General features: G+C 38.2%; 1 protein-coding gene across 2 annotated transcripts in view; it reads left to right on the top strand.

The window, feature by feature from the left end:
* Positions 1–25,260, top strand: part of RNF180 (ring finger protein 180) — a 306,778-nt gene that overhangs the window by 78,365 nt on the left and 203,153 nt on the right. The window contains exons 4-5 of one of the 2 annotated variants that reach the window (XM_055422004.1): positions 1,384–2,343; positions 5,195–5,230. In XM_055422004.1, the coding sequence (XP_055277979.1) occupies positions 1,384–2,343; positions 5,195–5,230 (996 nt within the window). The remainder of the gene's footprint in view (positions 1–1,383; positions 2,344–5,194; positions 5,231–25,260) is intronic. The other variant, XM_055422005.1, reaches the window with a different exon arrangement.

The raw sequence follows: 25,260 nt of genomic DNA on the forward strand, positions 1-25,260 counted from the left end.
ACTTGTTCCTTCATTTTCTTAGGTCTTTATTCTTAACTGAGGCATCGCCTGGCCAATCTATCAACTGCCTCGCCCCACTATTACCACTAAACACTACCTTTCTCCCTTCTCTACTTTATATACCTACCTATGTTTTACACACACATTTTATGAGATATGTAGAACTTGTAAATATGCTTAAGTATGTATGACATATATAAATTATTATGTACATACATACACATATGCACATACATACACATATGCACATATATACACATACACAAATGACTTACTGATCATGTTAATTACTAGATTCTCTACTAGGATATAAACTCCATGAAGTCAGAAGTTTTTGTTTTGTTCATTATGTATTATATCCCTCAGTACCTAGAACAGTCCCAGTGAAATGAATGAAATATCCTGTGGGTATCACTCATATATGCACACACATGTAAAATAAACTTGAAAATTAATGACTCTTACTGGCACAATCAGAATGAAAAAACCACACTTTTAAGAATCCTTAATGAAATAGTATAAGAGCAGGAACTTGTTCAATGTGGCCTCGTTATTTCTCCCAGTTCAAAACACCTAAGTATTAGAAAAGTATGGAAAATCATATCAAATATGATTTGGGGGAAAATATAGTTGCTTTTCTCCACTGACTAGCTTACTTTTTTGGTTAAAAAATAACATTAGCTAGATATCTCTTGCATTCATTCTCACTTTGTAGTGATTTCCTGGGAGAATGCCAGGGTGCTGCTTACAAGTGTCCTAAACTTTGCAAAATGTATTAGCACATTTCAGATATTCCACTATTTCTGTTAAAAGATATTTTTAAGCTAGTTCATTATTTATTTGTAATCTGAATAGAGAAAATGAACTAACTGATACATGCAACCAGTATCTTCCAGTTGTATGTAAAAAGGCAGGAAGAGCTTTATTCTGCTGTTTGGGTAAAGTTCCCTCCCACAGTCCTTGGTATGCAAGAAGTGTATCAAAACAGACACTTTTCTGTGAGATTTTACTTGCAAATTAAGCTCTGTAGACTGATTTGCTTCCTGGTTCCATAGTGTATTTTTCTTTTCATTAGTTCACACTGTATCCATATTCAGTCTATTGTCTACAAGACTCTTTTAGAATCTTAGGAGTATTGTCTAGATGGGTGTGATGTGCAATATGTTATCATTCTAGACCTCTGGAGCTTCTTATCTCTGCTTATTGGAAGGTTTGTTTCCATTTACTGTTCTGTCTACTAATCAGAAAACAGAAAGCTGGCCTTTTCTGTGGCATAGAAAACTTTCATGTGCTCAGCTTTAAAAAAACAAAAACAAAAACTCACATTCTCTTTGGTTACTTTACAATGAAAGCATTGTTTTTATTTTCCTTTATTACCTGTAGGCCCAGTGGACAGTTGGAAAACTGAATTGCCCTTTCTGTGGGGCCCGTTTAGGGGGCTTTAATTTTGTCAGCACTCCAAAATGTTCCTGTGGCCAGCTTGCAGCTGTACATCTCTCCAAGAGCCGTACTGATTATCAGCCAACACGGTCAGGCCGACTAATGAGACCATCGCTGAAATACTTGTCACATCCTAGAGTTCAGTCAGGTTGTGACAAGGAAACTCTGCTGACAGGTGGCGCCTCCAGAAACAGAAATCACAGGTTTTTAAACATGGGCCCAAATAATAATGGTCCTGGAAGATTAACTGAAGCACTCTGCCTGGAGGTACGGTCAACATATTTCAAGATGAAGAACGAAAAACTGCTCTTCAAAGCGTCAGATCCAAAATATCAGCTTTTTGTTCCGCAGCTTGTGACCACCAGATGCGCTCCGAGAGCTTTTCATAGAAAATCACATAGTTTGGATCTGAGCATCAGTGAGAAACTGACTTTATTACCCACTTTATATGAAATCCGTAGTAAGACTACTGTGTATCCTGGGCTCAATGAGACACAGCCTGTTGACCTTCCGAGCTTGCCTTTAGAATCGAATAAAAATAACTGTTCCTTTCAGATTTCATCCAGTTTTGATCCTAATATGCTGCTGCAAAGATTTTCAGTGGCTCCCCGTGAGACCCAGACACAAAGAGGAGGAGAATTTCAGCGTGGTCTAGAAGCTTCTGCTGTGTATTCTGGCCATGCTAGTCCTAACAGCCTGACTTTCCTGATGGACCTGCCCGCAGCTGGCAGGAGCACGCTGGAGGCTACGGACCAGGAAGAGCACCTCTCTCCTCTGAACTTCCTGCACTCGGGCAGTTTTTCACTGGGTGCCATTAATCAGAGGCTCAGCAAGAGAGAGAAGAGCAAGCTGAAGAATCTGAGGCGGAAACAACGAAGGCATGAGAGGTGGCTGCAGAAGCAGGTAATTTTTAGTAGAGTTTCCTAAAAACCCCGTATTACAAATGTCAGATGTTGGGGAGAGGAGCTAACTTTGAATACCTTTATTATAAAAACTTAGGTCTGAGTGATTTCTGAAATGACATTTCACCAAGTGAACTTAATAATCATATAGCTCTGTTATAGCTGGCAGGTATAATCATGTCTCTGTGCTGACACATATTTAGAAAATGCCCTTTTGTGAGATTTTCCCAAATTTTACAAATAGGAACATTATTCTCATGATATTGAGCCTAGGTTTTCATACACATTTGAAATATATTCAAGTTAGGATTGTTTTGCGGTATTGATTTTTCAGGTTAAATTGAAACAAAATCTTCCTGAGTAAATGCAGTGTGGTAAGAAATTCATTCATTTTCATTACATTTAGTTTAAATGTATATTTTCAAGGAGCCTGGTTTAATTATGTGCCCAAATGAGCCAGATATGGTTAACTGTGCTAAACTGTGAAAATTATCTAAAGGATAATTGACCGTGTAGTTTTATGGGGGAGGGTGCTTCTCTGTGGTTTGAACTCCTGTACCCATAATGATACATTCAAGGGTGGGGTGTGTGAAGGAAACCAGTGTTAGGTCCTTCAATTAAAGCCAGTGGATGAGGTCCTCATGAAAATTTGGAAGTTCGAGGACTGGCTTATTTCTATATAAACTGTTTTTGCAAATTGGCTTTATTATTTACTTGGTCATAATAGATTGCAGTCCTTATTAATAAGCATATTAAATATTAACAGTGTTCTCAGAGCTAAAATATAGAAAGCTACAGCTTTACATAAATAGTTCATTCTTAGTTAAGCAAACTCATTAGTGTTTATGACCTTAGTCATGGGCCAAATAAAATTACTGCATTAAGTGCTTCAATCAGGTTAAATGTTTTTATCTTTTGGTTAGATTGTTTATTATATTTTTGACTGGTTTCTGACAAAAGCAGTTTAGTTTGGTTTCTTTGCAAGTGATGGTGTAATGTGGTATCAAAACATATATTGTGGGATATAAAAAGTGAATATATTTTAGCACCATTATAATATACATTATAGTTTAATTTATCAGCGCTGTAAAAAATTCAAAAACTTTCAAAAATGTATTGAAAATTTGATTGAAACCTAGATAGATTAGAGATGATCATATTAGCTATATTAACAGAAAGAATACCTTAAAAACAGTGTGGAGAGCTCTAAAATAATTCTCTTAACAAACCAAAACTTCAAAGAAGTATGGGAATTATCCTTGTTCTGTGTTGTACATACATACAAATAGCATCTTTACAGTTTTCAAGATGTGTTTAATTCTTAGGCTAGGTTCGTCTAAAATCCTCGGTTATGTTTTTAATCATTTTCTCGTGTAGGAACACACTTTTTTCACACAGTTTAAAGCAAAGACCAAAATTAATGGTCTTTTTGGATTTTTTAATGAAGTTGCTTTTATTCATTCACATACATGTGATTTAACCAATCTGCTTAGATAATTGATTGAAATGAATGAGTCTTAGTCAGACCTGTGACAAGTCAGTACAGGAATGGTATAGTGGGATCCCATTTGGTTGCTTGCACGGGAGCTGCAGGCAAACAGATTCCCAATGTGTCCTTAGCAAAGATAATCTGAAAGCGTGTAGCTGCATAGAAATGACACAAACTCACAATGTGAGTACACACTGTGGTTTGAGTCAGAAGGAAGAACAGTTTTTAGTAGTCAGCTTTACTAATTCAAGGAAAAGGATAAATCCTAGAAAGAGTTAATATTCAAGATAAATTAATGGCTCAACTGTTCAGCTCATTTAATGTTTAATGAAGATTAGTTGATTATGTAAACATTCATCAAATATCTGTTTTGTGTATCATGCCATAGGGTAATGACTTAAAAACAGATCCTGCTCCCTTTTTAATGAGAAAGATATGCATATAAGATATAAAGAAAAGTTACCTATTATTAATGATAATCTTTAAAGGTTAAAATAATTGGTTGGAATAATAGATTTCTGACTTTCATTTGATATTTTAAATTATTTTTTTTGTGTAAACTAGAAACGTTTCTGTGGCAGATACCATGATAGAAAATGTTAATGATGCTACAAAAAGTTATTTACATGTTTGAAGCTTAGGTATATAAATAAGATGAATGTTAAAGCAGAACGTGCAGCCAATTTTCAGTGTTTTTGTTCAGCAGATGTTAACTGAGCATCTACTTTGGGAAAAGACAGTGCTGAGCAAATCATTTTTTTTATTCAATGTAATCTTTTTGGTTTATTTTTTAATTCTCATGCAATAAACTTGATTTGTTCTTGGCATACAACTCTATGATCTAAATATATCTATAAAATTCATTTAACAACCACCACAATGAATGTTAAGAACAGTTCCATCTCCCCTCAAATTTCCCTTGTGCCTTTATAATTGTACTATGATTAAATCTTGCAATCATACCCTTGTCCCATCCCTTACTCCCGAAAACCACTGATCTATGCTGTGATTCACGGGGTTACAGAGAGTCAGACACGACTGAGCAACTGAACTGAACTGATTCTCCATTACTTCAGTTTGTCTTTTTGGTAATTTTATGAAATAGTGATGTGATGTTTATAAAATTAGAATATATAGTAGGTAATGTTTTGAGACTTACCTGTGAGATTCATCCATGTTGTTGTATATATCTATATTTGTTGTTTTTTTGCTTAATAGTATTCCATTGTGTGAATGAACCACAGTTTATCCATTTATTTGTGGAGGACAGGTAGGTTATCCCAGGTTTTGGCAGTTATGAATAGAGCTGTTATAAACCCTCATGGACAGGTTTTTGTGTGAATCTAAGCTTTCATTTCTCTAGGGTAAATGTCCAGGAGTGGGGTTGGTGGATTGTATGGTAAGTGTATATTTTAAACTTTGCAAATAACTGTCAAATTGTTTTTCTGAGTGACTATACCATTTTTCAGTCCAAGCAGCAAAGTCTGAGAGTTCCTTTTGCTGTGTGTTCTCACAAACACCTGATTTACTCTATTTTTTAAATTTTGTCATTAATAGATATGTGGTAGTCTCGCATCGTGATTTTAGTTTTCATCTCCCTAACGATGTTGAACGTTTTTCAGGTGCTTATTTTGCCGTTTGTATATATTGTTCAGTGAAGTATCTTTTCAAATCTTTTAGTCATTTTCTTAATTGAGTTGTGTTCTTCATGATGGATTTTGAAAATTCTTTATACATTTTGAATGTAAGTCCTTCACTGATTTATGATTTGTAACGATTTTCTCCCAGTCTGTAGCTTGTCCTTTTATTCTCTTAGAAAAAAACTTTTTTTTTTCCTGTAGAGGAAACTATATTTAATTTTGATGAAGTTACTGTTTCTCAAATTTATTTTTAATGAATTATGCTTTTGGTGTCCGATCTAAGAACACTGCCTAGCTCTAGTTTATGAAGATTTTCTCCTATGACTTCTTCTGAAAGTTATATAATTTTAAATTTTATATTGAGGATTATGATGCATTTTGAGTTTTTTTTTTAAATAAGGTATGACATTTAGGTTGAAGTCCCTTGTTTTGCATAGAGATACTTGATTGTTCCAGAACCATTTGTTGAAAACACTGTTCTTTCTCCATTGAAATGCTTCTGCAGCTTTGTCAGAAATCAATTGGCTGTATATATGTGGGTCTATTTCTGGACTCTCTATTCTGTTCAGTTTATTATTGTGTCTCTCCCATTGCCAGTAACCCTTTTTCTTGTTTCTTGTAGCTTTCTACCAAGTCCTTAAAATAGGGTACTGTGATTCCGTCAACTTTATTTTTCTTTTTCAAAATTGTTTTTTATTCTAGCTCCTTTGCCTTTCCATATAAAATTTAGAATCAACCATTTATTTCTTTAGAAAAAATAGACCAACTTGGGGAGAAGGGAAATCTTGTTTTTTCCCGTCTATGAACACAGTATATCTCTCCTTTTACTTAGGTCTTTGATTTCTTTCATCAGTTAATATTTTGCAATTTTCAGCATTCAGAACTTGCACATATTTTGTTAGATTTATACCTACCTATTTACTTTTTGTGTTATTGTTAATTTAAAAAATTTATTATTGCCTATCACTAGTTTACAGAATCATAATTGATTTTTGTTTTGACTTTATATCTTGTGATATTGACAGTATATGTCTTTGACACGTCTTGTCAGATTTATCTCTAAGAATTCATATTTTATACTGTTAGTAAATAGTATTACTTTATTAAATTTTAATTTCAATTGTTTCATTAATAATATATAGAAATAAAATTGAGTTTTGTACGTTAATCTTATATCTTGTTCAGTCGCTCAGTTGTATCTGACTCTTTGCAACCCCATGGACTGCAACACACCTTGCCTTCCTGTCCCTCACCATCTCCCCAGAGTTTGCCCAAGTTCTTGTCCATTGCATTGGTACAGTCTTACACCTTACAACCTTTCTAATCTCACCTATCAAAAATAGCAGAGTTTCTGTATATTTCTCTAGGTTTTCTACTTAGATCTTATCTGCAAATAAAAGCATTTTTTCCTTTCCAATTTGGTTTTTTCTTTCTTGTGTTATTGAGTGAGCTAGAACATCGAGTACAATGTTGAGTAGAAGTGATGAGAGGAGATATCCTTGTCTTTTGCCTAATGTTAGGAGGAAAGCATTCAGTCTTTCATCGTTAAGGATTATGTTAGATATGGGTTTTGGGTAGATGCTGTTTATCAGGTTGAGGATGTATTTTTCTATTCCTAGCTTGCTGCAAGTTTTATCATGAATGGATGTTGAATTTTTTCAGATGCTTTTTCTGTATCAATTGATATGATTATGTGTTTTTTATGTGAATTTTAAGTGATTATCAAATATTGAGCCAGTCTTTCATTCCCACAGAAAATATTTTGTTATGTTGTATTTTTCTTTCAGTATATTGCTGGATATTCTTTGCCAATATTTTTTGAGGGGTCTTTCAGTTTGTTTATTTTCTTACTTCTGTACATGAAGGATATTATCCAGTAGTTTACTCTGTTTTTTACAGTCTTTGATTTTTTGATAGTTCTGCTTTAGAAAATGAGTTTATAAATTACTCTTTTCTCTTTAGTAAAAGATACTGTGGAGAATTAATATTACTCTTTTATAAATATTTGATAATGAAACTATCTGGGCCTAGGGATTTTGCGGGGTAAGGGAGTTGAATTTAACTATGAATTCAGTTTCCCTTATCTCTGTAGGACAATTCAAGTTATCTATTTCATATTGGGTAATTTTGGTAGTTAGCTTGTTTCTAATGAATTATCAGTATTATGAATTCATGAACTATTCAGTATTCTTGCCTTGAGAACCCCATGAACAGTATGAAAAAGCAAAAAGATAGGGCACTGAAAGATGAACTGCCCAGGTCAGTAGGTGCCCAATATGCTACTGGAGATCAGTGGAGAAATAATTCCAGAAAGAATGAAGAGACAGAACCAAAGCAAAAACAACACCCAGTTGTGGATGTGACTGGTGATGGAAGCAAAGTCTGATGCTGTAAAGAGTAATATTGAATAGGAACCTGGATTGTTAGGTCCATGAATCAAGGCAAATTGGAAGTGTTCAAACAGGAGATGGCAAGAGTGAACATTAATATTTTAAAAATCAGCAAACTAAAATGGACTGGGATGGGTGAATTCAACTCAGATGACCATTATATCTACTACTGTGGGCAGGAATCCCTTAGAAGAAATGGAGTAGCCATCATAGTCAACAAAAGAGTCCAAAATGCAGTGCTTGGATGCAATCTCAAAAACAACAGAATGATTTCTGTTTGTTTCCAAGGCAAACCATTCAATATCATGGTAAACCAAGTCTATGCCCCGACCAGTAATGCAGAAGAAGCTGAAATTGAACGATCCAATGGAGACCTACAAGACCTTTTAGAACTAACACCCAAAAAGATGTCCTTGTCATCTTAGGGGACTTGAATGCAAAACAGGAAGTCAAGAAATGCCTGGAGTAACAGGCAAATTTGGCCTTGGAGTACAGAATGAAGCAGGGCAAAGGCTAATGGAGTTTTGCCAAGAGAACACACTGGTCATAGCAAACACCCTCTTCCAACAACACAAGAGAAGACTCTACACATGGACATCACCAGATGGTCAACACCAAAATCAGATTGCTTATATTCTTTGCAGCCAAAGATGGAGAAGCTCTATACTGTCAGTAAAAACAAGACCGGGAGCTGACTGTGGCTCAGATCATGAACTTCTTATTGCCAAATTCAGACTGAAGAAAGTAGGGAAAACCACTCGACCATTCAGATATGACCTAAATCAAAACCCTTACGATTATACAGTGGAAGTGAGAAATAGATTTAAGGGACTAGATCTGATAGGCAGAATGCCTGAAGAACTATGGACAGAGGTTCGTGACATTGTACAGGAGACAGGGATCAAGACTATGCCCAAGAAAGAGAAATACAGAAAAGCAAAATAGCTGTCTGAGGAGGCCTTACAAATAGCTGTGAAAAGAAGAGAAGCAAAAAGCAAAGGAGAAAAGGAAAGATATACCCATTTGAATGCAGAGTTCCAAAGAATAGCAAGGAGAGTTAAAAAAGCCTTCCTTAGTGATCAGTGGAGAGAAACAGAGGAAAACTTTAGAGTGGGAAAGAAAGACTAGAGATCTCTTCAAGAGAATTACAGATACCAAGGGAACATTTCATGCAAAGATGGGCTCAGTTAAGTACAGAAATGGTATGGACCTAACAGAAGCGAAGATATTAAGAAGAGGTGGCAAGAATACACAGAAGAACTGTACAAAAAAGATCTTCACGACCCAGTTAATCAGGATGCTGTGATCATTCACCTAGAGCCAGACATCCTGGAATCTGAAATCAAGTGGGCCTTAGGAAGCATCAACGAACAAAGCTAGTGGACGTGATAGAATTCCAGTTGAGCTGTTTCAAATCCTAAAAGAAAATGCTGTGAAAGTACTGCACTCAATATGCCAACAAATTTAGAAAATGCTGCAGTGGCTACAGGACTGGAAAAGGTCAGTTTTCATTCCAAACCCTAAGAAAGGCAATGCCAAAGAATGCTCAGACTACTGAACAATTGCACTCATCTCAAACACTAGTAAACTAATGCTCAAAATTCTCCAAGCCAGGATTCAACAGAACGTGAACTGAGAACTTCCAGACATTAGAGCTCATTTTACAAAAGCCAGAGAAAATAGAGATCAAATTGCCAACATCCACTGGATCATCGAAAAAGCAATAGAGTTCCAGGAAAACACTGATTTCTGCTGTATTGACTATGCCAAAGCTTTTGACCTTGTGGATCGCAACAAACTGGAAAATTCTGAAAGAGATGGGAATCCCAAGCCATCTGATCTGCCTCTTGAGAAATCTGTATGCAGGTCAGGAAGCAACAGTTAGAACTGGACATGGAAAACAGACTGGTTCCAAATAGGAAAAGAAGTATGTCACGGTTGTATATTGTCACCCTGCTTATTTAACTTATATGCAGAGTACATCATGAGGAACGCTGGGCTGGAGGAAGCACAAGCTGGAATCAAGATTGCCGGGAGAAATATAAATAACCTCAGACATGCAGATGACACCACCCTTATGTCAGAAAGTGAAGAGGAACTAAAGAGCCTCTTGATGAAAGTGAAAGAGGAGAGTGAAAAAGTTGGCTCAAACCTCAGCATTCAGAAAACTAAGATTATGGCCTCCAGTTCCATCACTTCATGGCAAATAGGTGGGGAAATTAGAAACAGTGGCAGACTATTTTTGGGGGCTCCAAAATCACTGCAGATGGTGACTGCAGTCATGAAATTAAAAGATGCTTGCTCCTTGGGAGGAAAGTTATGACCAACCTAGACAGAATATCAAAAAGCAGAGACCTTACTTTGCCAACAGAGGTCCATCTAGTCAAGGCTATGGTTTTTCCAGTAGTCATGTATAAATGTGAGAGTGGGACCATAAAGAAAGCTGAGCACAGAAGAATGATGTTTTTGAACTGTGGTGTTGGAGAAGACTCTTGAGAGTCCCTTGGACTGCAAGGAGATTCAACCAGTCCCTCTTAAAGGAAATCAGTCCTGAATATTCATTGGAAGGACTGGTGTTGAAGCTGAAGCTCCAATACTTTGGCTACCTGATGCGAAGAGCTGACTCATTTGAAAAAGACCCTGATGCTGGGAAAGATTGAAGGTGGGAGGAGAAGGAGAGGACAGAGGATGAGATGGTTGGATCACATCACTGACTCATTGGAGATGAGTTTGAGTAAACTTCAGGAGTTGGTGATGGACAGGGAGGGCTGGCGTGCTGTAATCCATGGGGTTCCAAAGAGTCGGACACGACTGAGCGACTGAACTGAACTAAATTATCTAAATTGTTGAAAATATATGCATAGCATGTTCATAGTATTCCTTTATTGTCCTATTAGTGTCTGTTGGTTCTGCAGTGATATTCCCCTTCAATCCTGATAATGGCAATTTGTGTCTCTTCTCTCTTTCTTTTAGTTTTGCTAGTTTTATTGGTTTTATTGATCTTTTGAACCAGCTTTTGATTTCCATTATTTTCCTCTATTATTTGCTATTTTCGAAGTCATTTATTTTTGGCCTTATTTTTATTTTTTCCTTCATTCTGCTTGCTTTGACTTTATTTTCCCTTCTTTTATAAGATATTTTTTATGGTAGAAACTTAAGTTGTTGATTGGAAATCCTTTTTTAAATCTCATCTATGCTTTTATCGTTATAAACTTCCCCTTAGTTTCTGCATTAGCTACATCCCATGACTTTTATGTTGTATTTTTTTTTTGTCCGTTCAAACTGTTTTCTAATTTCCTTTGAGATTTCCATTGGGCAACCTAGTTTAAGTGGCTAGTATAATCATGAAGAGACTGAAATATTAGCATTTTAAGGAAATTTTTAAACTTCATCCTGTGGAAAAATATTTCTTCCTCTGGATTGAAAAATGTAAAGCTTCCACTAGTATAGCTGTGTAATATTTTTAAATAATTCTATTTAAACATTTTGTTCTACTGTGTTGACATCTTAACCTTGGACTTATTTAATATGAATAAAAGAAAGCTATTGTGAATGAGTTTACCTTACATTTATGTGGAGTGTTGTGTATGAGAATATAAAATAATTGACCAGTATTATGCTTTTTAATAAATCACTGAATGATCTACACAATGATTATATAACATGGTTCTGAGTGAGCTAAGAGAGTTAAGACTACTTGTATTATTACAAAAGTGTCATTTAGGCACTGGCGTGAATAAGGGCCAATAAATTATATTAAGACCTACTTATTTAGATTTGCATAAAGAAGATATTCATTTTCTACAAAGGCATTGTTTCATTTTCTTAAATTTGCACATAGGGATATTTTTACACAGGTTTTGAAGGAGCCCACTTAATGTTTTATAACTTGTTCAAATCACACATATCATATTCTAACTATATTTTTGATTATCTTTTTAAAAGAAAAAATTCTGTGCTTCTGAGTTATAATAATAATAGTTTACATAATGAACAGTTATTCCCCATTTGTTCTCTTTTTCAAGAAGAAAATTAATGGTTTATTGAAATAAAAATCTTCAGTTGTGAAACTTCAGAAATGAAAATACTACAGTTTTAATTAATGACACAGATTTTACTGTACTATCCCATTTTGTGTGTGTGTATACACACACATACCACAATTTTTTTTATCTGTTCACTTCTTGATGGACAATTGATAGTCAAGATGTGGAAGTAACCTGATGAACACTTAGGTTACTTCCATATCTTGGCTATAGTAAATATGCTGCTATGAAGTTGGGGTGCATATATCTTTTTGAATTAGTGTTCTTGTTTTCTTCAGATATGTATCCAGGAATGGAATTGCTGGATCATATAGTAGTTCTATTTTCAGTTTTTTGAGAAACCTCCACATTGTTTTCTGCGGTAACTACATCAATATACATTTTTAGCAGCATTGCTCTGAGGGTTCCCTTTAATCTACATTTTTGCTAACTGGTATTATTTATGAACTTTTTGGTGATAGTCATTCTGACAGATGAGAAGTAGAACTTTATTGTGATTTTGATTTGCATTTGTCTGATGATTAGCAACATTGAGCATCTTTTCATGTGTCTGTTGGCCATCTGTGTATTTTCTTTGGAAAAACATCTATTGAGGTCTGTGAGAGTTGGACCATAAAGAAGGCTGCATGCTGAAGAACTGCTGCTCTCAAATTGTGGTGCTGGAGAAGACTCTTGAGAGTCCCTTGTACTGCAAGGAGATTAAACCAGTCAATCCTAAAGGAAATCAATTCTGAATATTCATTGGAAGGACCGATGCTGAAGCTGAAGCTCCAATACTTTGGCCATCTGATGCAAAGAACTGACTCATTGGAAAAGACCCTGATGCTGGGAAAGATTGAAGGCAGGAGGAGAAGGGAACAACAGAGGATGAGATGGTTGAATGACATCACTGATGCAATGGACATGAACTTGGGCAGACTCCAGGAGATAGTGAAGGACAAAGTAGTCTGGTGTGCTGTAGTCCATGCAATTGCAGAGTCAGACATGACCTAGTGACTGATAAACAACAGTGTTGTGTAAGGAAGGGAGAAAGCATTATCATCAGTAAACTAGTCCCAAAGTGACATAGAAAACTGTAGTGTATCACATGTGACTGAGCTTAACTAGCTGTGCTTCTTGAGTAGCACCAGGCCCTGCATTCAGCCCTTTGGGCCTAGTGTGCACTGGGATTACTGTGCATGGTTTATATTCTGAACCTTCATATTTCATTTCATTTACTACATCAACCAAGATTTTCACTGCCCACCTGGTGTTCTCCCTCATTTCTCCATTTCTGCCCTCACACATTATAAAAATCATAGTCACTTGCTGGCAATGAATGCCTCCTTGTCTTGTTCAGACTTCCTTATAACATGTCAGATGCTGAGATGTTTCACCTACTCTTCTAACAGATGGGAACCTCACAATATCAACTTCCATGTGCCCAGAAATGGGGCAATATCTGGAATACTCTCTCTGGCTCTGCATAACTAATTGTGATTGCCGTCATTTGAACTTTCTTTTACAAAGTAATATTTTGAAGTTAATTTTTAATTTTAGAAGCAATATAACAATGTTAGAGAAAGTGTAGAAAACTGAAAAGTACATTTACAAAAATCAACTGAGCAGTTACCTAAGAGAGAGAGAGAATTAATCAAGGACTATGAGGGAACTCCAACTCTGTTTTTCTTCTTAAGCTGGGTGGTATTATCACAATTTATTCCATTTTATATGCTTTAATATTTTATAATACATTGAAAAGTCTATTATAAATTATACTCCCCTAATAATACTATTCCAAGGCAAACCATTCAACATTACAGTAATCCAAGCCTATGCCCCAACCAGTAACGCTGAAAAAGCCAAAATTGAATGGTTCTATGAAGACATACAAGATCTTTTAGAACTATCACCCCCCAAAAAATGTCCTTTTCATTATAGGGGACTGGAATGCGAAAGTAGGAAGTCAAGAAACACCTCGAGTAACAGGCAAATTTGGCCTTGGAGCACGGAATGAAGCAGGGCAAAGGCTAATGGAGTTTTGCCAAGAGAACGCACTGGTCATAGCAAACACCCTCTTCCAACAACACAAGAGAAGACTCTACACATGGACATCACCAGATGGTCAACACCGAAATCAGATTGATTATATTCTTTGCAGCCAAAGATGGAGAAGCTCTATACAATCAGCAAAAACAAGACTGGGAGCTGACTGTGGCTCAGATCATGAACTCCTTATTGCCAAATTCAGACTGAAATAGAAGAAAGTAGGGAAAACCACTAGACCATTCAGATATGACCTAAATCAAATCCCTTATGATTATACAGTGGAAGTGAGAAATAGATTTAAGGGACTAGATCTGATAGAGTGACTGATGAACTATGGACGGAGGTTCGTGACATTGTACAGGAGACAGGGACCAAGACCATCCCCATGGAAAAGAAATGCAAAAAAGCAAAATGGCTGTCTGAAGAGGGCTTACAAATAGCTGTGAAAAGAAGAGAAGAGAAAAGCAAAGGAGGAAAGGAAAGATGTAAGCATCTTAATGCAGAGTTCCAAAGAATAGCAAGGAGAGATAAGAAAGCCTTCCTTAGTGATCAATGCAAAGAAATAGAGGAAAACAATAGAATAGGAAGGACAAGAGATCTCTTCAAGAAAATTAGAGATACCAAGGGAACATTTCATGCAAAGATGGGCTCGATAAAGGACAGAAATGGTATGGACCTAACAGAAGCAGAAGATATTAAGAAGAGGTGGCAAGAATACACAGAAGAACTGTACAAAAAAGATCTTCACGACCAAGATAGTCACGATGCTGTGATCACTGACCTAGAGCCAGACATCTTGAAATGTGAAGTGAAGTGGGCCTTAGAAAGTATCACTACAAACAAAGCTAGTGGAGGCGATGGAATTCCAGTTGAGCTATTTCAAATCCTGAAAGATGATGCTGTGAAAGTGCTACACTCAATATGCGAGCAAATTTGGAAAACTCAGCAGTGGCCACAGGACTGGAAAAGGTCAGTTTTCATTCCAATCCCAAAGAAAGGCAAGGCCAAAGAATGCTCAAGCTATGACATAATTGCAATCATCTCACACGCTAGTGGAAGGAAATGGCAACCCACTCCAGTGTTCTTGCCTGGAGAATCCCAGGGAAGGGGGATCCTGGTGGGCTGCCATCTGTGGGGTCGCACAGAGTCGGATACGACTGAAGCGACTTAGCAGCAGCAGCAGCACACACTAGTAAAGTCATGCTCAAAATTCTCCAAGCCAGGCTTCAGCAATATGTGAACTGTGAACTTCCAGATGTTCAAGCTGGTTTTAGAAAAGGCAGAGGAACCAGAGATCAAATTGCCAACATCCTCTGGATCATCGAAAAACAAGAGAGCTCCAGAAAAACATCTATTTCTGCTTTATTGACTATGCCAAAACCTTTGACTGTGTGGATCACAATAAACTGTGGAAAATTCTGAAAGAGATGGGAATCCCAGACCACCTGACCTGCCTCTTGAGAAACCTGTATGCAGGTCAGGAAGCAACAGTTAGAACCAGACTTGGAACAACAGACTGGTTCCAAATAGGAAAAGGAGTACGTCAAGGCTGTATATTGTCACCCTGCTTATTTAACTTATATGCAGAGTACATCATGAGGAACGCTGGGCTGGAAGAAGCACAAGCTGGAATCAAAATTGCTGAGAGAAATATCAGTAACCTCAGATATGCAGATGATACCTCCCTTATGGCAGAAAGTGAAAAGGAACTAAAAAGTCTCTTGATGAAAGTGAAAAAGGAGAGTGAAAAAGTTGGCTTAAAGCTCAACATTCAGAAAACTAAGATCATGACATCTGGTCCCATCACTTCATTGGAAATCACTGGAGAAACAGTGGAAACAGTGTCAGACTTTATTTTGGGGGGCTCCAAAATCACTGCAGATGCTGATTGCAGCCATGAAATTAAAAGACTCTTTCTCCTTGGAAGGAAAGTTATGACCAACCTTGATAGCACATTAAAAAGCAGAGACATTTCTTTGCCAACCAAGTTCCGTCTAGTCAAGGCTATGGTTTTTCCAGTGGTCATGTATGGATGTGAGAGTTGGACTGTGAAGAAGGCTGATCGCCGAAGAATCGATGCTTTTGAACTGTGGTGCTGGAGAAGACTCTTGAGAGTCCCTTGGACTGCCAGGAGATCCAACCAGTCTATTCTGAAGGAGATCAGTCGTGGGTGTTCATTGGAAGGACTGATGCTTAAGCTGAAACTCCAGTACTTTGGCCACCTCATGTGAAGAGCTGACTCACTGGAAAAGACTCTGATGCTGGGAGGGATTGGGGGCAGGAGGAGAAGGGGATGACAGAGAATGAGATGGCTGGATGGCATCACCAACTTGATGACATGAGTTTGAATGAACTCCGGGAGTTGGTGATGGACAGGGAGGCCTGGCATGCTGTGATTTATGCATCATAAAGAGTCGGATACGACTGAGGGTCTGAACTGAACTGAATAGTACCATGCCCCCTTTTTTTTCATACCCTTTTAATTCACTGTTTCTGTTGTAAAATCTTAGGTTATTTACATTTGTTCTCCTTGTAAATCTTGAGGCTTCAACACATAACATAGGAAAGTATATTTTTACCTAAGAGATTCATTTGTTGATAATGCTATTATAATTTTAATGCTCTGTTAGAATAAATTTGAATATTTAATAATCCATGAGAAAAGCTTTCACTAAAAAATAATTGTATATCTGTGTTGCACTAGGATATGCTATTCAGCTTTAAAATTCTATGCTTTTATTCATTTTTTTATAATGCTTTTTTAAAAATTTATTTATTTTAATTGGAGGCTAATTACTTTACATTATTGTATTGGTTTTGCCATACATTGACATGAATCTGCCCCGGGTGTACATGTGTTCCCCATCTTGAACCCCCCTCCCACTCCCTCCCCATCCCATCCTTCTGGGTCATCCCAGTGCACCAGCCCCGTGCATCCTGTATCATGCATCGAACCTGGACTGGCAATTCGTTTCACATATGATAATATACATGTTTCAATGCCATTTTCCCAAATCATCCCACCCTCCCCCTCTCCCACAGAGTCCAAAAGACTGTTCTATACATCTGTGTCTCTTTTGCTGTCTCCTATACAGGGTTATCGTTATCATTGCTTTTAAAATAACCCTCACGGGAGTTTGTAAAGGTGACATTGGTCATATTTTTCAACACAAGAGGGCGCCAAATTTCCTCTTGCAACAAAACTGTCAAAATTATTTCTTTCCATGAAATAATCTCATATACTGGGGTAGAATATGGAATGGTACATCTTTAATTTTTTTACATATTAAAAATAAGAGAATGTGTGCTTTGTGAGAAAGAGTTTTCCGGTCATGGTAAGACTTTCTCTTGTTGCCATCAGGCAGGAATCTGTTAGTGCTTTAACACAGCTTCTTTTCAGAAGTATTGTATATTTGTTAGAGGGAATAAAGCAGCTACCCTGGGGTAATGCTTGGGATAAAAATTATTTTGAAAGAGCTATGGATAATCTACCTATTCTGTCTGTGAGTTTCAGGTGGCATGTGCAGTTTTCTGAAAATGGCTATGACCCCTAATTCAGGATAAAATCAATGGCGAGTGTTGTGCTTCCCTGGTGGCTCAGATGGTAAAGCGTCTGCCTGCAATGCAGGAGACCCAGATTCGATCCCTGGGTCAGGAAGATCCCCTGGAGAAGAAAATGGCAACCCACTGCAGTATTCTTGCCTGGAAAATCTCATGGACAGAGGAGCCTGGTGGGCTACAGCCCAGGGGTCACAGAGTCGTACGCAACTTAAGTGACTTAGCATGTATGGAGTAGGGTACTGGCAGATGGGCGTTAAATGATGCAAGCCAGTTAATCACAGTGAACCAGTCACACTTCGATGTTTAATAGTTTTGTTACCTTGGTTCGGTAAGCCATCTGCTCCCATGCTTGAATAAAAGAGTACTGGGAACAAAGCCACACAAGCCAGTGCTCCTTTTTACTAATTGTACTCTTTTTTCCAGTTTAACATATAAAGATATTTTTACAGTGTGTGTGTATGTTAAATTATTTCTAGTCATTCAACCTTCCCCCCTGTTCCCCAGTCATAAGAATTGAATATCTATTTTGATTTTCTAATCACAAGCAAATACAAATGAACAATTTTTATAAAGCAGCAACGTAATCCTGTACGGAAAATACCAAGCAGATATTTTAAAGAAATTAAGATGTACTCCCTCTGTGTACTTTTCTGACATGTTATAAATTACCATATATTTAGTTGCTTCAGTTCAGTTCAGTCGCTCAGTCGTGTCTGACTCTCCATGACCCCATGAATCACAGCAGGCCAGGCCTCCCTGTCCATCACCAACTCCCGGAGTACACTCAGACTCATGTCCATCGAGTCGGTGACGCCATCCAGCCATCTCATTCTCAGTCGTCCCAGTGTCCTCCCACCCCCAATCCCGCCCAGCATCAGACTCTTTTCCACTGAGTCAGCTCGTCGCATGAGGTGGCCAAAGTATTGGAGTTTCAGCTTTAGCATCAGTCCTTCCAATGAACACCCAGGACTGATCTCCTTTAGAATGGACTGGTTGGATCTCCTTGCGGTCTAAGGGACTCTCAAGAGTCTTCTCCAGCTTACTACAATACAAATATAGTTCTGGAGATCAGAAGTTTGAAATGGGTCTCACTGGGCTAAAATCAAGGTTTGTCAGGGATGTATTCCACTCCAGAGGCCTTGGGGACAATTCACATTCTCGCCTCTCATAGCTTCTAGACCCTGTCTGTCTTAGTTGGCTCACGGCCACCTTCCAACCACAGCGCCAGTGATGGCTGGTCCAGTCTTGTATGTTCTCTCTCTGGTTCTGACTCCTCTTCTTCTTCCTGTTTAACAACCCTTGTGTTTACATTGGGCCCAGTCCACTTAATCCAGTGTAATTTCCTTATTTTAAGGTCAGATAATTAGCAATTCCATCTGTAGTCTTCCCCTTGCCATTTAAATGTAACATATTCACAGTTTCCAGGGATTAAGATGTGGGCATTTTTGGAGGAAGAGGGATTGTTTTGCCTATCAGAGATGGTTTAACTGGAACATATGGGTCAGGCCAACCTTGAGAGAGCTTTTTCCCTGGAATTTCTACATTACTTACTTCTATAGTTTTTCTTGGAGTTCTAAAAATGAATATTTGTTCTGAAAACATAATTGATTAATTCTTTGTTAGACGTTAGCATAATAATTTGACAGAAGTGATTAGATTAGTTGACCAGGGTCTTTCCTAAATACAACCCTTACGTGTCCAACTCTTTGTACCCCATGGACTGTCACCCACTAGGCTCCTCTGTCCATGGAGATTTTCCAGGCACAAATACTGGAGGGGATTGCCATTTCCTTCTCAGGGGATCTTCTTGACCCAGGATCAAACACATGACTCCTGCATTGGCAAGCAGATTCTTTACCTGCTGAGCCACCTGGGAAACCCCTTCCTAAGTACAGTAAAGGGCAGTTAGACTTCCCAGGTGACCTTCGTGGTAAAGAATCTGCCTGCCAATTGAGTAGATGCAAGAGATGACTCAGATTTGATCCCTGGGTCAGAAAGATCCTCTGGAGGAGGCAGCTGACAACCAACTCCAGCCTGGACAATTCCATGGACAGAGGAAACTGGCAGACTACAGTCCATTGGCTTGCACAGAGTTGGACATGACTGAGCATTATTTGGAAAGACTTGGGTAGGGAGCTTGATGAGAAAAGGTAAGAGGTAGAAGGCATTGTTTGAAAAGGGTTAGTGAGCTCAGGACAGAGAAAACAACTTGAGGGCAAAGGGATGCTTGGGTAGAAAGTATTATACTGAGGACAGTATTGACCCACCTAACAGTGTTGCCTGGAGCCACAGGGCTCTTGAGTAAAGGAACATTGAACATTAAACTACATCTTCTTGGTTCATAAATAACTTCCAAGTAGCACACGGCTATACCAAGATCTATTAGGGTTCATTTCATTTTATAGAAATAACAGTCACAGACCACAAGTGTATTAATGTTAAAAATGACAGCTTTCATTTATAACACCCATGTCAGTTTTTGTGCCTAATAATGGACTGTGTACCCTAAAAGCCCAGTTTTCCTAATGTTTCTTTTTTTATTTATTTTGAGTCAACTAAGTACTATTTGTGGAGAAAGAAATGGAAACCCACTCCAGTATTCTTGCCTAGAGAATCCTGTGGACAAAGGAGCCTGATGGACTGCTGTCCGTGGGGTTGCACTGAGGTACCTTAGCATTCATACATGCATTGGAAAAAGAAATGGCAACCCACTCCAGTATTCTTGCCTGGAGAATCCCAGGGACAGAGGAGCCTGGTGGGCTGCCATCTATGGAGTCTCACAGAGTCGGACATGACTAAGTGACTTAGCAGCAGCAGCAGCAGCAAGTGCTGTATGAGGGTTTCCCTGATGGCTCAGACTGTGAAGAATCTGCCTGCAATGCAGGAGGCCTGGGTCGATTCCTGGGTTGGGAAGATCCCCTGGAGGATAAAATGGCAACTCACTCTGGTATTCTTTCCTGGAGAATCCCATGGACAAAAGAGCCTGGTGCGCTACAGTCCATGGGGTTGCAAAAAGTTGGACATGAGTGAGCAACTAACACTTTCTTTAAGTGCTATATGAAAGAAAGACACTCTTAATTTTTTTCACAGTAAATTAAGTGATAAATAGATTCCATAATAGATTCTAAAGGAAATAAACTGAATATTGATTGAATATTGAATATCGGTCATTGGAAGGACCGATGCTGAGGCTGAAGCTCCAATAACGGCCACCTGATGTGAAGAGCTGACTTATTGCAAAAGACCCTGATGCTGGGAAAAATTGAGGGTAGGAGGAAAAGGGGGTGAAGAGGATGAGATGGTTGGATGGCATCGATGGACATGAGTTTGAGCAAACTCTCTGGGAGATGGTGAAGGACAGGAAAACCTGGCGTGCTGCAGTCCATGGGGTCCCAGAATCATACACCACTGAGCGAAAGAACAACTCCAATAACAAGATACCTCAGACTTACTGAGTTTGACAAGGAAGAGTAAGTTCTCTTTCAGTGAACTCATTATAATCATTATGCTAACTATTGGAGCTACACCTTTGAGTTAGCTTAAACTTAGTTTAAAGAAACTAATCAATTGTTTGGAAAACAGTGTATGTTGTGATATGATAAAGGGTTTCTGTCTCCTCAGAAGTGAATTGCTGAATTCTGCTCTTCCAGCAGACTCAGGAACATATTTAGGGAAGAAATGGAGATTTTAATCTCTCTGGGTAGGTTTTCTCTACACCTTAAAGAATTATGTAGTGTCATGATTCTCAAGTGCTCATTTGTGTGCCAAATGCTTCAGAACCACCAGTGGAGCTTTGTACAATTCCACTAGAAATTCTAGTGCCATAAGTCTGGGACAGGCCCCAGACAATTTTTGAAAGTTCCCTAGTTAATTCCAATATTTGGTAACTCTTAAATGCATATGCCAGAGTGAACTGGAGTTAAAACTTAGATCATTCTTTCCTTGTGTTACTATAATACATCTTTCAAAAGTCAAAAGATCAATATCGATGAAAGAACACTAGTAAACGGTATGTCACATTTGAAGGATTGACTTCAAAGGTAGTAGTCATTGTTTAGTTGCTAAGTCGTATCTGACTCTTCATGGACTGCAGCATGCCAGGGTTCCCTGTCCTTCACAAGCTCCTGGAGTTTGTTCAAGTTCATATTCATTGATTCAGTGATGCCATCCAACCATCTCATTCTCCTTTGCCCTCTTCTCCCCCTGACCTCAATCTTTCCCAGCATCAAGGTCTTTTCCAAAGAGTTGGCTCTTTGCATCAGGTGACGAAAGTATTGGAACTTCAGGTTTAGCGTCAGTTCTTTCAGTGAACATTCAGGGTTGATTTCCTTTAGGATTAACTGGTTTGAGCTCCTTGCTATTCAAGGGATTCTTAAGAGTCTTCTTCAGAACTATAGTTGGAAAACATCAATTCTTTGGCACTCAACCGTCTTTATGATCCAACTCTGACTGAAAAAACCATAGGTTTCACTGTATGGAACTTTATTCAGCAAAGTAATGTCTCTGCTTTTTAATACACTGTCTAGGTTGTCACAGCTTTTCTTCCAAGGAGCAAGTGTCTTTTAATTTCATGGCTATAGTCACTGTCTGCAATGATTTTGGATCCCAAGAAAATAAAATCCGCCACTGTTTCAATTTTTCCCATCTATTTGCCATGAAGTGCTGGGACCAGATGCTATAATCTTAGTTTTCTGAATGTTAAGTTTTAAGCCAGGTTTTTCACTCTCCTCTTTCACTTTCATCAAGAGGCTCTTTAGTTCCTCTTCACTTTCTGCCATTAGAGTAGTATCATCTGCATATCTGAGGTTGTTAATACTTCTCCCAGCAATCTTGATTCCAGCTTATGCTTCATCTAGCCCAGCATGTTGCATGATGTACTCTGCATATAAGGTAAACAAACAGGGTGACAATATACCACCTTGATGTTCTTCTTTCCCATTTTTGAACTAGTCTGTTGTTCCTTGTCCACTGGTTCTCACTGTTGCTTCTTGACCTGCATACAGGTTTCTTAGGAGGCACATAAGGTGGTCCGGTATTCCCGTCTTTTAGAATTTTCCACAGTTTCTTGTGATCCACACAGTCAAAGGCTTTAGTGTAATCAAGCAGAAGTAGATGTTTTTCTGGAATTGGAATTCCCGTGCTTTCTCTATGATCCAGTGGATGTTGGCAGTTTGATCTCTGGTTCCTCTGCCTTTTCTAAATCCAGCTTGAACATGTGGAATTTCTCCATTCACATACTGTTGAAGACTAGATTGAAGGATTTTGAACATTACTTTGCTAGCATGTGAAATGAGTGCAATTGTACGGTAGTTTGAACATTCTTTGGCATTGCCGTTCTTTGGGATTGGAATGAAAACTGACCTTTTCCAGTCCTGTAGCCACTGCTGAGTTTTCCAAATTTGCTAGCATACTGAGTGCAGCACTTTCACAACACCATCTTTAGGATTTGAAATAGCTCAGCTGGAATTGCATCACATCCATTCGCTTTGTTCATAGTAATGTAGTCTTACTTTCGAGTCAAAGAATGATATTAATGATAATAATAAATAACAGTAGCAACAAAACAATAAACACTTCCTTAGCACTAGCTATGTGCCAAGTCCTGCTCCAGGCCCTTAAAGTATGCTATACTAATCGCCTAATTTTCATGGCAACTGTTGAGGTAGTTACCTTATTATTGCTGTTTTATAAATGAATGGTACATACCTTGTCCAGGATCACTCAGTTAATAGGTGTGGGAGCTGGGATAAAAAACCAAGCCTTGAGCCTTAAGAAGCTATGTTCCATCTACTGTATTTCATTTTTTTCATGATTCTATTTTGCTTTGGAATGCATATATATGATAGGAAATAGAAGAGTAAGTTGTTTAAAACCATGTAATTACAAGCAGTCTCTGTATGGCTGAATAATCACTTAGGTGAAATACCTTCTTTGGGCCTTGATTTCCTCATCTAAAATAATAATAATAAAAATAAATGATTTTGAAAATATATTCCTAGAACTTCCCTAGTGATACAGTGGTTGAGTCTTCCAGTGCAAGAGGTGCAAATTTGATTCCTGATCAGGGAACTAAAATCCTGCATGCTGTGTGGTTCAGTCAAAAAGAAAAAATAAAAGCATGTAAATAAATAAATTCCTTGTAACATGTTGCAAGATTAAGGAATGTTTGAAAAATGTTGGGCATATGCATTTTACATAATAAACACCCAGTAATTAGATGTTGTCAGTCTTCATTCCAATCCCAAAGAAAGGCAATGCCAAAGAATGCTCAAACTACTGCACAATTGCACTCATCTCACACGCTAGTAAAGTCATGCTCAAAATTCTCCAAGCCAGGCTTCAGCAATATGTGAACCGTGAACTTCCAGATGTTCAAGTAGGTTTTAGAAAAGGCAGAGGCACCAGAGATCAAATTGCCAACATCCGCTGGATCATGGAGAAAGCAAGAAAGTTCCAGAAAAACATCTATTTCTGCTTCATTGACTATGCCAAAGCCTTTGACTGTGTGGATCACAATAAACTGTGGAACATTCTGAAAGAGATGGGAATCCCAGACCACCTGACCTGCCTCTTGAGAAACCTGTATGCAGGTCAAGAAGCAACAGTTAGAACTGGACATGGAACAACAGACTGGTTCCAAATAAGAAAAGGAGTAAATCAAGGTTGTATATTGTCACCCTGCTTATTTAACTTATATGCAGAGTACATCATGAGGAATGCTGGGCTGGAAGAAGCACGAGCTGGAATCAAGATTGCTGGGAGAAATATCAATAACCTCAGATATGCAGATGACACTACCCTTATGGCAGAAAGAGAAGAGGAACTCAAAAGCCTCTTGATGAAAGTGAAAGAGGAGAGTGAAAAGGTTGGCTTGAAGCTCAACATTCAGAAAACAAAGATCATGGCATCTGGTCCCATCACTTCATGGGAAATAGATGGAAAAACAGTGGAAACAGTGTCAGACTTTATTTTGGGGGGCTCCAAAATCACTGAGGATGCTGATTGCATCCAAGAAATTAAAAGACGCTTACTCCTTGGAAGGAAAGTTATGACCAACCTAGATAGCACATTAAAAAACAGAGACATTACTTTGCCAACCAAGGTCCTTAGTCAAGGCAATGGTTTTTCCCGTGGTCATGTATGGATGTGAGAATTGGACTGTGAAGAAAGCTGATCGCCGAAGAATGGATGCTTTTGAACTGTGGTGTTGGAGAAGACTCTTGAGAGTCCCTTGGACTGCAAGGAGATCCAAACAGTCCATTCTAAAGGAGATCAATCCTGGGTGTTCATTGGAAGGACTGATAGTAAAGCTGAAACTGCAATACTTTGGCTACCTCATGCGATGAGTTGACTCACTGGAAAAGACTGATGCTAGGAAAGGTTGGAGGCGGGAGGAGAAGGGGATGACAGAGAATGAGATGGCTGGATGGCATCACCGACTCTATGGACATGAATTTGAGTGAACTCTGGGAGTTGATGATGGACAGGGAGACCTGGCATGCTGTGATTCATAGGGTTGCAGTGAGTCGGACACGACTGAGCGACTGAATTGAACTGAAAAGTAGGTGAAAAATGATTGAAGCAGACATCTTTGAATTTTCTTGCATAATATTGACATAGTGCTTTGTATATAGGCACTCGGTAAATAATAAATGAATAGATTAATGTAAGAGACATTTAGTAAACTTTTTTGAAAAAGCAGTGTATACTGAAACTTTACATCATTTTTAATAATCTCATGAATTCATATGAAAAGTACATAGT

Source organism: Moschus berezovskii, chromosome 18 (assembly GCF_049115385.1).
Source record: "Moschus berezovskii isolate FMDL1 chromosome 18, NW_MosBer_1.0, whole genome shotgun sequence".
NCBI classification, from domain to species: Eukaryota; Metazoa; Chordata; class Mammalia; order Artiodactyla; family Moschidae; genus Moschus; species Moschus berezovskii.